Source organism: Sarcophilus harrisii, chromosome 3 (genome assembly GCF_902635505.1).
Source record: "Sarcophilus harrisii chromosome 3, mSarHar1.11, whole genome shotgun sequence".
NCBI lineage: Eukaryota > Metazoa > Chordata > Mammalia > Dasyuromorphia > Dasyuridae > Sarcophilus > Sarcophilus harrisii.
The window spans coordinates 291,895,783-291,908,171 of NC_045428.1; the positions used below are offsets into that span (position 1 = coordinate 291,895,783).

At 34.1% G+C, this 12,389-nt stretch overlaps 1 protein-coding gene across 2 annotated transcripts in view; it reads right to left on the reverse strand.

The window, feature by feature from the left end:
* SLC9C1 (solute carrier family 9 member C1) overlaps positions 1-12,389 on the reverse strand; it is a 72,533-nt gene that overhangs the window by 21,780 nt on the left and 38,364 nt on the right. For both annotated transcript variants that reach the window (XM_031959656.1, XM_031959655.1), the window contains exons 17-21: positions 11,198-11,393; positions 8,552-8,737; positions 7,354-7,503; positions 5,976-6,027; positions 679-827 (exon numbers count right to left, since the gene is read on the reverse strand). In XM_031959656.1, the coding sequence (XP_031815516.1) occupies positions 679-827; positions 5,976-6,027; positions 7,354-7,503; positions 8,552-8,737; positions 11,198-11,393 (733 nt within the window). The remainder of the gene's footprint in view (positions 1-678; positions 828-5,975; positions 6,028-7,353; positions 7,504-8,551; positions 8,738-11,197; positions 11,394-12,389) is intronic.

Consider the following 12,389-nt stretch of genomic DNA (forward strand, 5'->3'; position numbering starts at 1 on the left):
AATGAAATTCAACAGCTCATTTCATATTGGTATATATTATTTGGGGAAGGGGATGTTGTCTTTACAATCCTGACTAATCCAACTTTCTCTCTCCATTGTCCTCCACTCTCTACATTCTACACTTTTACTGCTCTCCACTTAGGCAATGAAATTCAACAGCTCAAGACCTCATATACAATCATGTTCTCAAGATACTTCTCTTGCACCAATTTTTAATGCAGTGTTTGTTATGATGCCTAAGTATCACATTTGCAGTCATAGAACTCAACTTTCCTATTATGATAGCAAACTATATACCCAGAATGCCCTCTTCCTTTAGCCTTTGGCCTTACATCTCCACACAACCTTCCAGGTGAGGTGTGAACTGTTAGAAAAGCAAGAATGGAAAAGGGTCTACCAAAGGAATGGTGGTTACCAAAGTAGTCTCTGGCAGTATGGTAAATGATTTTATGCAAGAATACTGGTAACTCAGGTATTTTTATCTCACAGATAACTGTTAGAGAAAGTTCAATTTTTGAGCTCAGGCTGATATAATAACTATCAATCAATAATAATTTATTAAGTACCTACTATGTACCAGGTATCATGCTAAATACTAGGAACACAAAAAAGGCAAAAGAAAGACTGCCTACAAGGAGATTACAGTCTAATAAATATTGGTGGAATTATTCTAATTACCTTCTGTATTTCAATAACTTCAGCTTTATTGATTATTCCTTTTGCTTCTAAGCTCCTAAGAATCTCTGAAGCCATTTTGAGCAAAGTGTTAATTTCCTCCTTGGTTTTCATAGTGATTGCAATATCTGGATGGTCATATTCTAAATAACCTGAAAAGAAAATTATGTCATGAGTTAAAGCTCAAGTCTTTGCTGTAAAATTCTGTAGATTTATATGAAAGGGAAAGTAGCATGTGACTTTTAGAACTGTGAGAACGGAGGTGAAAGAGGTAGATAAAAGAAATGGGTATGGTTCTTTGCCTCTGTCATAAATTAGCTATTGCTAATTTTTAAGGAGGAGGATGCTTAAAAGCAAGTCAACAGGAAAACAGTTCTATCTCATGATCTATGATTACAACCTTGTTGTATGGTACCCTCAGGACGCTACTCTCTGATTCTAGTTTATACTCTGTGTATAAACTCTTCCTTGTATACTTACACTCTATTTTTCCAGCATCCTCTGGTCTGGTTTGGAGATCTGAACACTAATTTAAATACTTGGATTATAACACAACATATATCTTCCAGCCTGATCTGGTTTTCTAAAAAACAAATTACTGCTTTCTATGCTTAGGTGATGCCCTATTTGTATCCTCCTACTTAGTCTGGATCTCTGGCTACTTATTAGGCCTGGCTCCTCAGAGATGGCACCTGAATAGATTACTGATAGCAGCTTCTTCTTTCTAAGTTTACAGTGTCTGTAGATTCTCTTCTGATTCTCTCAGTTACAATCTCATGCCTTTCCTCTCTCCCCCACTGGCCTGATTTTAATTCTAGCTTCCCAGTTTTAGTTTCACTTGACTTTTCTTTTCCTCCTTAAAACCCATGATTAGGGATTTCCACAAGCATCATGGTGCTTTAGCATGTTTGTTTAACTAAATTCAAAACATAAAGTATCTCTATGGGTCAAGGCACTGTGATAGGTATCAAGAGCACTACAACAGATGTTGCAGTATACATCTCATTTTATGGATGAAGACTTTTAAGGATGATTCAGAACAGAATGCTGCACCAAAAATGGAACATAAAAGCCATTATTGTGTTTTGTACTTATTAACTTGATCAGTTTATTAATATTTCATCACAAACTTTCTCAAGTTCTGCTGATTAAAAAGTGATGATAGAAGAAAGAGTTTCCAGGGATGGAATTCCAAAATATTAGACCTGAAATGACTTTAGAGATTATCTAACCCAGCCAAGTCAGTAATATAGCCAGCAAGAGTAGTCCCCGAGGTTCCTGTTGACAAGCTCAAGTGAAAGGGAATTATCCCTTATTGCTTTTAGGGCAGAACCATTTTGGGGACAGCTCCAATTGTTAGGAAATGTGCCCTTATTTTTGAGCTGAAATATGTCTTTCTATAATTTTCAATCACTGCTTCTAATTCTGTGTGCCAGAGGAAAATAAAACAAACTGGCTATATTATTCTGTCTTTCTTCCTGCCTCACATAGCTCTTCTCTTTTCCTTGGGCTAAACATTTATTCAGCTTATCATCTCAGCACATAATTTTAATTCCCTTCAGAGATTACTTATGAATAATTTCAACTTGGGAAGAATTGAGAAGTAAAGAACAGATTTGCAAGTCACAAGAAAGTAGATTTTAAAGGGTTACTAATGTAATGTAGATGTGATCTTAAATTAAGATTCATCAGAGACCATATTTTGTTCTGTTTTTCTGAGTATTTGCTAACAATGCAAAGAAATATATTTTTCCAGTTTTTGGAATCTTTTTTTTTTCAATAACATCACATTTAAAAATAAAATTCAAGTATCTTGACTATCGACCCAATGCTCATTCTACTAAGCCATACTGACAATCTTTACACTTTATGAAATGTATTATTTTTAGCTATGGATGATAGTGTAATCTCTATGCTCACCATTTTTTATTTACACTTTTATTCAGTCGTTTTATATCACCCAATTTGGTGTTTTCTTGTTAAAGAAACTGGGATGATGTACCATTTCCTTCTTCAGCTCATTTTATAGATGAGGAAACAGAGGCAAATGCAATTAAATCACTTGCCCCAGGTCACATAGCTAATAAATAACTGAGCCCAGATTTGAAGTGAGAAAGATGAGTCTTCCTGATTCCAGGAAGGTCCAGTACTCTATCCACTGATCCACCTACCTGCCCTATGCTCTATTACCCCTTTATAAAATCTTTAGTGCAACACAAAGCTAGAGACAGTCAACAGTAGACTTTTGAGAGGTGTAAAGGCATTGACCAGTTCAAATGCTGAAGTAAGAATTAGCATCTAGCATTTGGCTTGCCAAACACTGATCATCCTCTTAAAGACCCTTTGTAAAGCATGACACATTATTAAGGGAGCTGTCACTTTACTGAGAAGACAACCTCTGGAAGTCAAGAGGAGAAACATCTATGGGAAAAGAATCTTATCTTTGAGAGAGAATTGTCTCTTAAGAGGTAGATGGTAGAATTTCTCTTTGCTATTCCACCCCACCATTGGGCATGACATGTCACTGCTTGCTCTATAATAACACTGTCCAACAGAGAACAGAAGCACTCCTTCAGTATTCACAGAGAAAAAACTGTCCCAGATTATAGGGAGTTGATCTTCAAAAGGTTCCTTCAGAAATATTAAGAATATAAATATATCTTTGCATAGATATGTATGATTGATATATAGATATATAAATGATAGATGGAAAGATAGATATAGATATAGATTTATCTTTGCATTTCATTTAAACTCCACATTGTTTTCATTACCTACTTCTTATCTTCAATGATGACATTAGTTGGACTAAAGGAAAGTACATTGATCAGGGGTATTCTGATCAATTCTTATTCTACTACATAAAGATCAGATACTGGATCTGACTTGACTTCATGGGTTGCTGTTGTAAAAGTCTTTATCACCTGCCATCCAGACTAGAGGGGATAAGTATAATTCTGTGTTCTCAGGTGAGTTGGTCTTTGAATGGCAGATTTAGGCTGTCACTTGGACTGTACCCAGAGATTTTCTAGCATAATAGAAACTGCCAGAACTTATGATTCTCTGTCATAGCCTTTGAGAACACTGGGCCACTCTACCATGTGTACTTCACAAGAGATTTCATGACAAAATCTTAACCAAATATAACAATGTTTGGTTAAGATTTTGTCAGGAAATCAGGAATATTATTAAGGAAATATATGTATGTGTAAAGATACACATGAAAGTGAGCCAGTCAGGGAGTGATAAAATATAAGGCTCTTCTGGTGCCCACAAAATACAAAAAGACCTAAAGTGAGCCCTCTAGATCCTTGGGTAAGTCCTTTGTGGAATAGATAGAATGAGAAGGCATGAACAAGTTTTAGTATGCATAGTTGGTGAGAGTGTCTACATTGTTGAAATTGTGGATCTACTTGTGCACAATAATTAAACTAAAAATTGCAGAAATCTGAAATCATGGCCAAAAACATAGGAAGGGATCAACATGGGAAAAAAATGATTCTCAAATCAGAGTACTGGGCAGCTAGATGGTACAATGGATAGTGTACAGGTGGTGGAGTCAGAAGGACCTGAGTTCAAATCTGGCCTCAGACACTTGACACTTACTAGCTGTATGATCTTGGGAAAGTCCCTTAAACTCAACTGCCTTAGAAAATGAAGAAACAAACAAATAAAAAATAATCCTGGAATCAGAGTACTTGGGTTCAATCTTGCCTCTAACTACCTCACTGCAGGCATTTTAACCTTTTTGGATGTCAGATTTCTCATCTATAAAATTAGGGGGTTGAAAAGATGGCCTCTAGCCTCTGTTTCTATAATCTTATGAGGAAATGGTAAGATACCTATTCTTTATTTAAGATAATGGCATAGAAAGAGTTTGTTTAAAAAAAACATACTGGAAAATTTATTAATTATATTATAGCATTAGCTAGGAATCATAGATCATTGAGATTTTATAACTGGAAGGGACTTTAAAAGTTTCCTAGTAATATGTTAGAGGCAGTATAGCATAATCTAAAGAAAATTAGATTTAGCTCTAAATCACTATTGGTTAAAAAAATGTAAATTAAGACAACTCTGAGGTACCATTACATATCTCTCAGATTGGCTAAGATTATAGGAAAAAATGATAAATGTTGCAAGGTATGTGGGAAAACTGAAACACTAATACATTACTGGTGGAGTTGGTGAACTGATCCAACCATTCTGGGGAGCAATTTGGAATTAGGCCCAAAGGACTACCAAACTGTGCATAATACCCTTTGATCCGGAAGAATCTCTACTGGGTCTGTATCCGAAAGAGATCATAAAAAGAGAAAAAGACTCACATGTGCAAAAATGTTTGCAGCAGCCCTATTTGTAGTAGCAAGGAACTGAAAACTGAGTGGATGCCCATCAATTGGAAAATAACTGATTAAGTTATGCTAGTGAGTAGAACTAAGAGAACATTGTACACAGCAACAGCAAGATTATGTGATGATCAACTGTGATGGATTTGGCTCTTTTCAACAATGAGGTAATTCAGGCCAATTCCAGTAGATTTGTGATGGAGAGAGTCATCAGCATACAGAAAGAGGACTTTGGGGACTGAATGTAGATCATAACATAGTATTTTCACCTTTTTTATTGTTGTTTGCATGCTTTTTTTGTTTCTCATTTTTTCTTCTTTTTTATCTGATTTTGTTGTGCAGCATGATATTTATGAAAATATGCATAGAAGAATTACACATGTTTAATATATACTGGATTACTTGCTGTCTAGGGAGATGGGAGGAAAGGAGGGAGAAAAATTGGGAACGAAGTGTTTTGCAAGGGTGAATGTTGCATGTATTTTGAAAATAAAAAGCTATTATTAAAAACATATATTTGGAAAAATAAAATGCTGTTGAGAGAGAAAAAAACTAAATTTTTGTCAAGATACTTAACAATGTCAAGGTTCTAACATTAGGAACTAGGTGACTTTCTTAAATCATGTTACTCCCTCAATCCTTCAAGTTCCTCATCTTTAAGGGAAAAAAACTTTACTTCTGCTGATTCTAGAATAGCTGCTTATTTGAAAAATAATTATAGTTTAAATGATGTAATATAAGAAAAAAAGAGTCTAAAACTTTGGAAAGTGAAACCATTTTCCTTTGATTGTAATTTCTGCAGGAGAAAAGACATATCTCTCTAATATGTCCCAGAGAGAATTTGAATTATTGTGGAACCATACAATTTCTGAACCTATTGAAACTCAGGATTTTGAAATGTGTTCATAATATGCTATATTGAGAGCAAAACTTGTCATAGTGGTTACCTACCTAGCTCTTTCATAGCATTTTCTGCACTCTTGGTTACACGATGACGTAATTCCTATCAAACAAAAAGTGTGCAAGTTCACAACATATGTATACAACTGCAAGCAAAACTCAGTGAAGTACAACTTATGGTTTTTTAGGTGTAAACTGCCTTGTGGACAGATTTAATATATAATGTCTAATCCAAATGTTGGATGGCAGAACTTAAAACGGAACAATGATATTTACCAGGGACATTTCAAAGAGACTCAGGCATTTCCCTGGTCATTTGTAAAGTAAATCACTACACTTTGCTCTTTGTTGAATGAGTAAAGGTGCTACTGTTAATTAATCTTGGCAGCATTTCAGTGACATTATGAAATTTTTTTCTATTCTGCTTTGTGAGACTAATATAAAACTGCATCTATGAAAAGTTTCAAGCAAAGCAGTTGGCTTGAAGAAACAAAGGCTTATTGATTCAGAATTGGAATCACAGTACCATAGAGTATAGCTCTAGAGTTGTAAGTGGCCTTGGAAGTCATCTGGTTGAAGTACTTCAATGTACAGATTTATTGTACTGAGTAAAATTGATTAATTTGCCTAAAGTCCCACATATTAAGTAGAATATGTGATTTCGATCTATTTATCTTGGCTCCAAATTTAGGGCTTTTCTCATTATATCACATACTTTGAATTTAGCTGAAATGATTAAGACATGCAAAAATCTCTTCTAAATGGGAAGCAACATGGAGGCTATTTAGTCCAACCTTCACCTAGTGTTATTACTTAACCTAAGTATGCAAGGATGTAGAAGCTGACATCTTTCCCCCTCTGTTCAGCTGTCCTTTGCTTTAGAAAGATGTTTCCCCCATAATTTGGCTTTTATAACTTTGTTATATGTTGTGATGCTTTGTGATTGGTTGTTGTTTAGTTAATTTTCAACTGTGTCTGACTCTTTGTAACCCTATTTGGGATTTTTCTTGTCAAAAACATTGATTTTCTATTTCCTTCTCCAGCTCATTTTACAAAATGAGAAATTGAGTGAAACAGGATTAAGTAACTTGCCTAGGATCACATAGCTAGGAAGTAGCTGAGGCCAGATTTAAACACAGGAAGAGGAGCCTTCCTGAGTCCAGGGACTGTCCAAATGATAAGAGTTGGGACATTATATCAATATATACTGAACAACTTCTTCTCTTGTTACTATGGTTTTGAAACCTCAGGGAAGAAGTTAACTTAGTAACTTAAAAAAAAAAAAATAACACTGCCTTTCTATTACCTAATACTATACAATTAACAGCTGACTTGGAAACAGAATTTATTTGTTAATATCTGTTAACCTGAGTCTAAAAACGAAGGGGGAAGAAATGAGTCAAATATAATTTTTTATTGTTTCTCTTACCTGAGCAACTGCTTTGTTACTAGAAATATGGTCTATTATACACGTTACATCTGCTTCACCTTGAACATATCCTTTTAAGATGGCGTATCTAAAAGACAATTGCTGGCTCATTCTCTTATCTATTACCTCAAGTAACATTGGTGTTATGAGCTGAAAATAAGGATACACAATATTGAATTCAGACATTATTTTATCTAAAAGATAATTTGATTGATATTGATAAAGCAAAAACTAACTTTTTAAAAGTAAAGTTCTCAAATTAACTAGAGAATTATATGTAAATATTAAAAATAATATTGTAAATTGGGCTTCTACACAGAGTACATTTATAGAGTAGAATGCTGTTTGAAAAATAAATTTCTCAACATAACTTACAAATAAATGTCAGAAACAAAATGGCATGAAGCTTGCCATCAAAGAGGGAGTCAAGGTTTCCTAATATACCACTAGCCTTAGCCATTATTATCAGTAAATAGGGGAGATAATTTCCATAAATCATTCCTTTCCAAACTGGACTATGGACATCTACCACCTTTAGCGATTTATCCTGAATTTTCTCTGCATCTGTGGAACTCACATAGTGGAAGTATTCCACTCTCCTTCCAGCTCTCCCTCTAATTGACTGCATCTAAGGAATGCTCAGGCTAAATAAAATTCATTTTTTTCTAGCCTGTACTCCAGGATTCCTCTCCCATGCCCCATCAATATACACCTTTTTTTCCTTTCTTTTCTCTCTCATTCTTTTCAGTGTCTTTTTATATACTCTCTTCTCCCATTAGAATTTAAGCTCTTTGAAAACAGACAGGAAGGAAATAAATATTTATTGGTTGCCTACTTTGTGCTTTGCACTGTGCTAAACCCTTTATAAATATTGTCTCATATGATTATCACAACAATTCTGGGAGATCAGGGTTATTTTTATCCCTATTTCATATATTAGGAAATTGAGGAAGATAAATCAGGGCAGATTTGTACTCAGATTTTCCTGACTACAAGGAATATGCCACAAGGGCTTGTCCTTCTTTCTACTTGTATTTATATTCTTAGTGGTTAGCACAATGCCAGGTACATTGTAAACATTTAATAAATGTTTGCTGATTGATAATAAAATATAAAACTATGCTTAGCCTAAACAGTCAGGAAAAAGCCTACATTCAATATTCCTGCTCCAAAATGATGTTGTGTGATGATTCTTTACCTTAAAGACACGAAATATACGAAGTAATTTCACAACTTTTAGAAAGATGATACTACTATTTGTCTGGTTAGTAAGGTCCAAGGTTTCTAAATCAATCAGTATTTCTTCAATGATGATAAGGACTGTGATTGTTAACTCTAATATGTTCCAGTTTTGTAGGAAAAATTTCTTCCTCATTGCTAGTATCTGTTTGATCAAAAAGCCACATATTTACCAGTTAAGATTTGACAACTGACTGATCACAACAAAAGTACAGATTTTTCACTGACACATTAACATTTCACATGTTTGTCCTGTAGCCCAAGGACACACATGGACAATGGGGAGAAGAGATAGCAGAGGGAAGAACGTAAAATAAAGATATTTACCAATCAATAGGCCTGTATCCTTGAGATATCCTTTCTTTATAAATAAATACAATTATTGATGTTCCGTTTTATAGCCTCATCTCATTTAAAATTTGTGATCTTGTGTGGTATGTTCTATATGTGAAGTCAGGTAACTGTGTGTGTGTATGTGTGTGTTTTAATTTCATTAAAATGGTTCATTTGTAGGTGTTATATATACAAATTTTGTCTACTTTAAACACCACATCCCAAGATGATGTGAAATTGTAAAATATGTGAGATTTTGACAATTTGAGTAAAAGTCACCCTTACAAGGAATTACCAAGATAATTGTATCAAACCTTTGCTTCATCTTTATTGGTGGTGATGATGGTGGAATGGGATTAAAGGAAGAGGTAAAAAGGTCTGTTTTGTGATTTTATCAGTACCTGAATATCAACTTCTTTCTACCAATGTAGATCTAAAACTCCTCCATAAATTAAGAGACTTGGAGAGTTTCCTGGAGACACTGATAGGTTAAGTTACTTATTCATGGTCACTTAGCTAGCACATGTTCTGTACTCATACATAAGAGCAGTTTGGAGATATACGGAGTGCTTGCTTTTCCATATATCTAAATATAGATCTAAATATTTATTTAGATGTCTAAATAACTGACACAAAGTAGAGGATTGTACTGGTACAATTGTGACTTTCTTGGATAGATTCCTATATGTGAATTATTCATACATGATGGCTGAAAAAAGAAGATAATCATAAAATATTCTGTTTCATGTTGGTCATGTCATCAGAGTGTATTGCTATTTATGTATCTGTTCTCTTCATTTAGAACTTACAAATATGTGTTTCCTAGATTAGGGTTCTTATTTAAGCTTGTTCTAATTATGATTTGAAATTAGTATTAGGGCCTTTTCTATTTGTCTATATCTACATAGATTCTATAGTCATTTCTCAAGCATTTTTTCCATGTGAAAGAGCTTTTTAATCTAACTACTAAAATTTATGTTTCTGGACTATTCTGTTTTTTTCTCACCTATCATGGAGTTGACTACTTTTAGAGGTTATTTTTGTACCTTAATAATAACTAAATACATCTAGAGTTCCTTTTTTAGTGTGAGTACTTCTTCCATCAATATAGATTCCATATTTTAATGGATGTATTCATGACTCACTGTAGTCATAAGGATCATAATTATGCCTAGCCTTTCTGAGTTTACCTGCTGGTCTTCAGATGATAGTTCAGCATTGGTATTTAAATCCTTTCCATTTTGGTACGATCTGCCAAAACTTTTACTTTGCTGGAGTATACCGCATCACATTTAAATCTTGATGTGGTATTGGAGTAGGGTATTCAGAGAGTACCCTTTGATCCTCTACTACATCTTGAAAAGAATCCTGGACTTGGAATTATAGTGTTTGGGTTCAAATCCCAGCTCTCTCTTTTTTTTTAATTGGTTATGTGACTTTGGAAAAATCTCTTCTATTGTCTGGGTTACAGATATTCCCTCAGCAAAATGAAAAGTTTGGCCCAGATAATTCCCCAAGGGTCCTTTCAATATCATATGACTTTAATTATAACAATGATGATCATGATAGGCATCTTGCAATTACAAAATACCTTTCAATTTAATAATCAATGATCAATTAATGACTTAATCAATGACTAATTATCAGTGATCAATTAAATCCATGAAGAAACAACATTTATTAGCCACTGTGCTATGTTCTGGAGATTCTTATATGTACTTTATTTCTTTTGTTCTTCATAATAGTTCTGTGAAGTAGGTGGGACACATTTAAGTATGTCACCTGAGCTCACAGAGCTAGTAAGTAATAAATCCGCAACTAGAAATAGTCTTCTCTCTCTAAGTCCAGTATTATTGTTTGTGCTAGCCTGAATAGTTTGTCTTATACCACATTTTCAATTTTTCAATTACACTTCAAACTGCATTTATGTATCATTAGTTGCAATTTCAGTATCTTTAATTTCTAGCGTTTTAGCCTCAATTTCATAAAACAAGAGTTGAAATATCACATTTCTAGTTACACTTGTAAATGAATATTTGCTCTAATTTGAAGTGTGTAAATTAACATTAATTTTGTACTGATATTTGAAGAATATTTTTTATATTCCTCAAAATCACTGGTGATACCTAAATGGTATGCCAAAATCAAGTTTGAAAATTATTTCTTTAAACACAGTGTATCAAAAATCACATACACGTACATATATGTACATATGCATACATACACACAAACACACGAACAAACATAGAGATGGGTAAGAGATGGTTATTACCTTAAATGCAGCTTCCACTACGTAAAACAAAAGGAATGTATGGTTTACGGTTCTGATTTCCTTGTCATAGATTACATTTAATGGTGGTATCCAAGATATTATAAGAGGAGACATATTCAAAAGGATTACAAGATATCCAGTAAATTCAAATTTATCACTAAACACGATCTTATGACAAAATAAGAGAATTGGATTTCTGTTTAAAAAAAGTTTATAGAAGAAAAATTATATCATTATTACATACTTATGCTCTCTGTCAAACCTGTAAGGACCCACCAGAGAACCTAGTTCCTTGTTACCTTCAGCAGCACCTGTATAATCCCACTTATATGCTAGAAAATAGCCCCAAGCATCTAACTGTTCTATGACCATACCAAAAAGGCAGTTTAAAATGAAGTCTAAAAATCTTCATTCTGGGATCAAAAGTTATATCCCAATTATGCTATTATGTGGACACAACTACATGATCTTGGTCATGAGATATAGTTTCAGATATTCTATTCTGAAATATATTTCCCTGCTTATTTTCTTGGGCATAATTTGGATCCTCAAATTGTGCCTTTACTTTAAAATTCTGTCTGTACTTTATATTGCTTGGGATTTTTTAATTTTTTTAGTGGGTAGGGGGGGATGTTTGAATATTGTCTTTTCAGTTTGGACTTCTGATTATCAACAATTTTACCATAACCCCTCATTTTAGCCTGACACCCAAGATTTTGACTTTGCTGTTAAGTAACCCAGATGGTAAATTTATTCTACTGGCTCCACCCAAGTGCAAACTTTGTCTTATATCTTATTGAGAAAAGCCGAGGTCATCTGCTGAGAGTTCCCTCTTCTCATCTCATGTCACTCTTGTGCCTTCTGCTATTATCTACTTCTTCACCCTTGTCTCAGAAGAAGGGGTGACCATTTTCTTTACCAAGTCAAACTTTTCTATCTGCACAAGGCATTCCTTTCTATCTCATCTTCTCTAGCCAATTTCCCACTCTATCATTTCTACTCACCCTGTCTTTTGGTTGCTTCTTCCCTACCTACACACACTTGTATCTTCCAATTTATCATCACCAGCTCTTTCTTTCTTTTTTTGGTTAAACTCTTGAAAAGGTCACCTACAATATATGTCTTTAATTCATTTCCCTTACTCTGTGAATTTTCACTAGCTATTCCATGCCTGGAATTTTCTTTCTCCTCA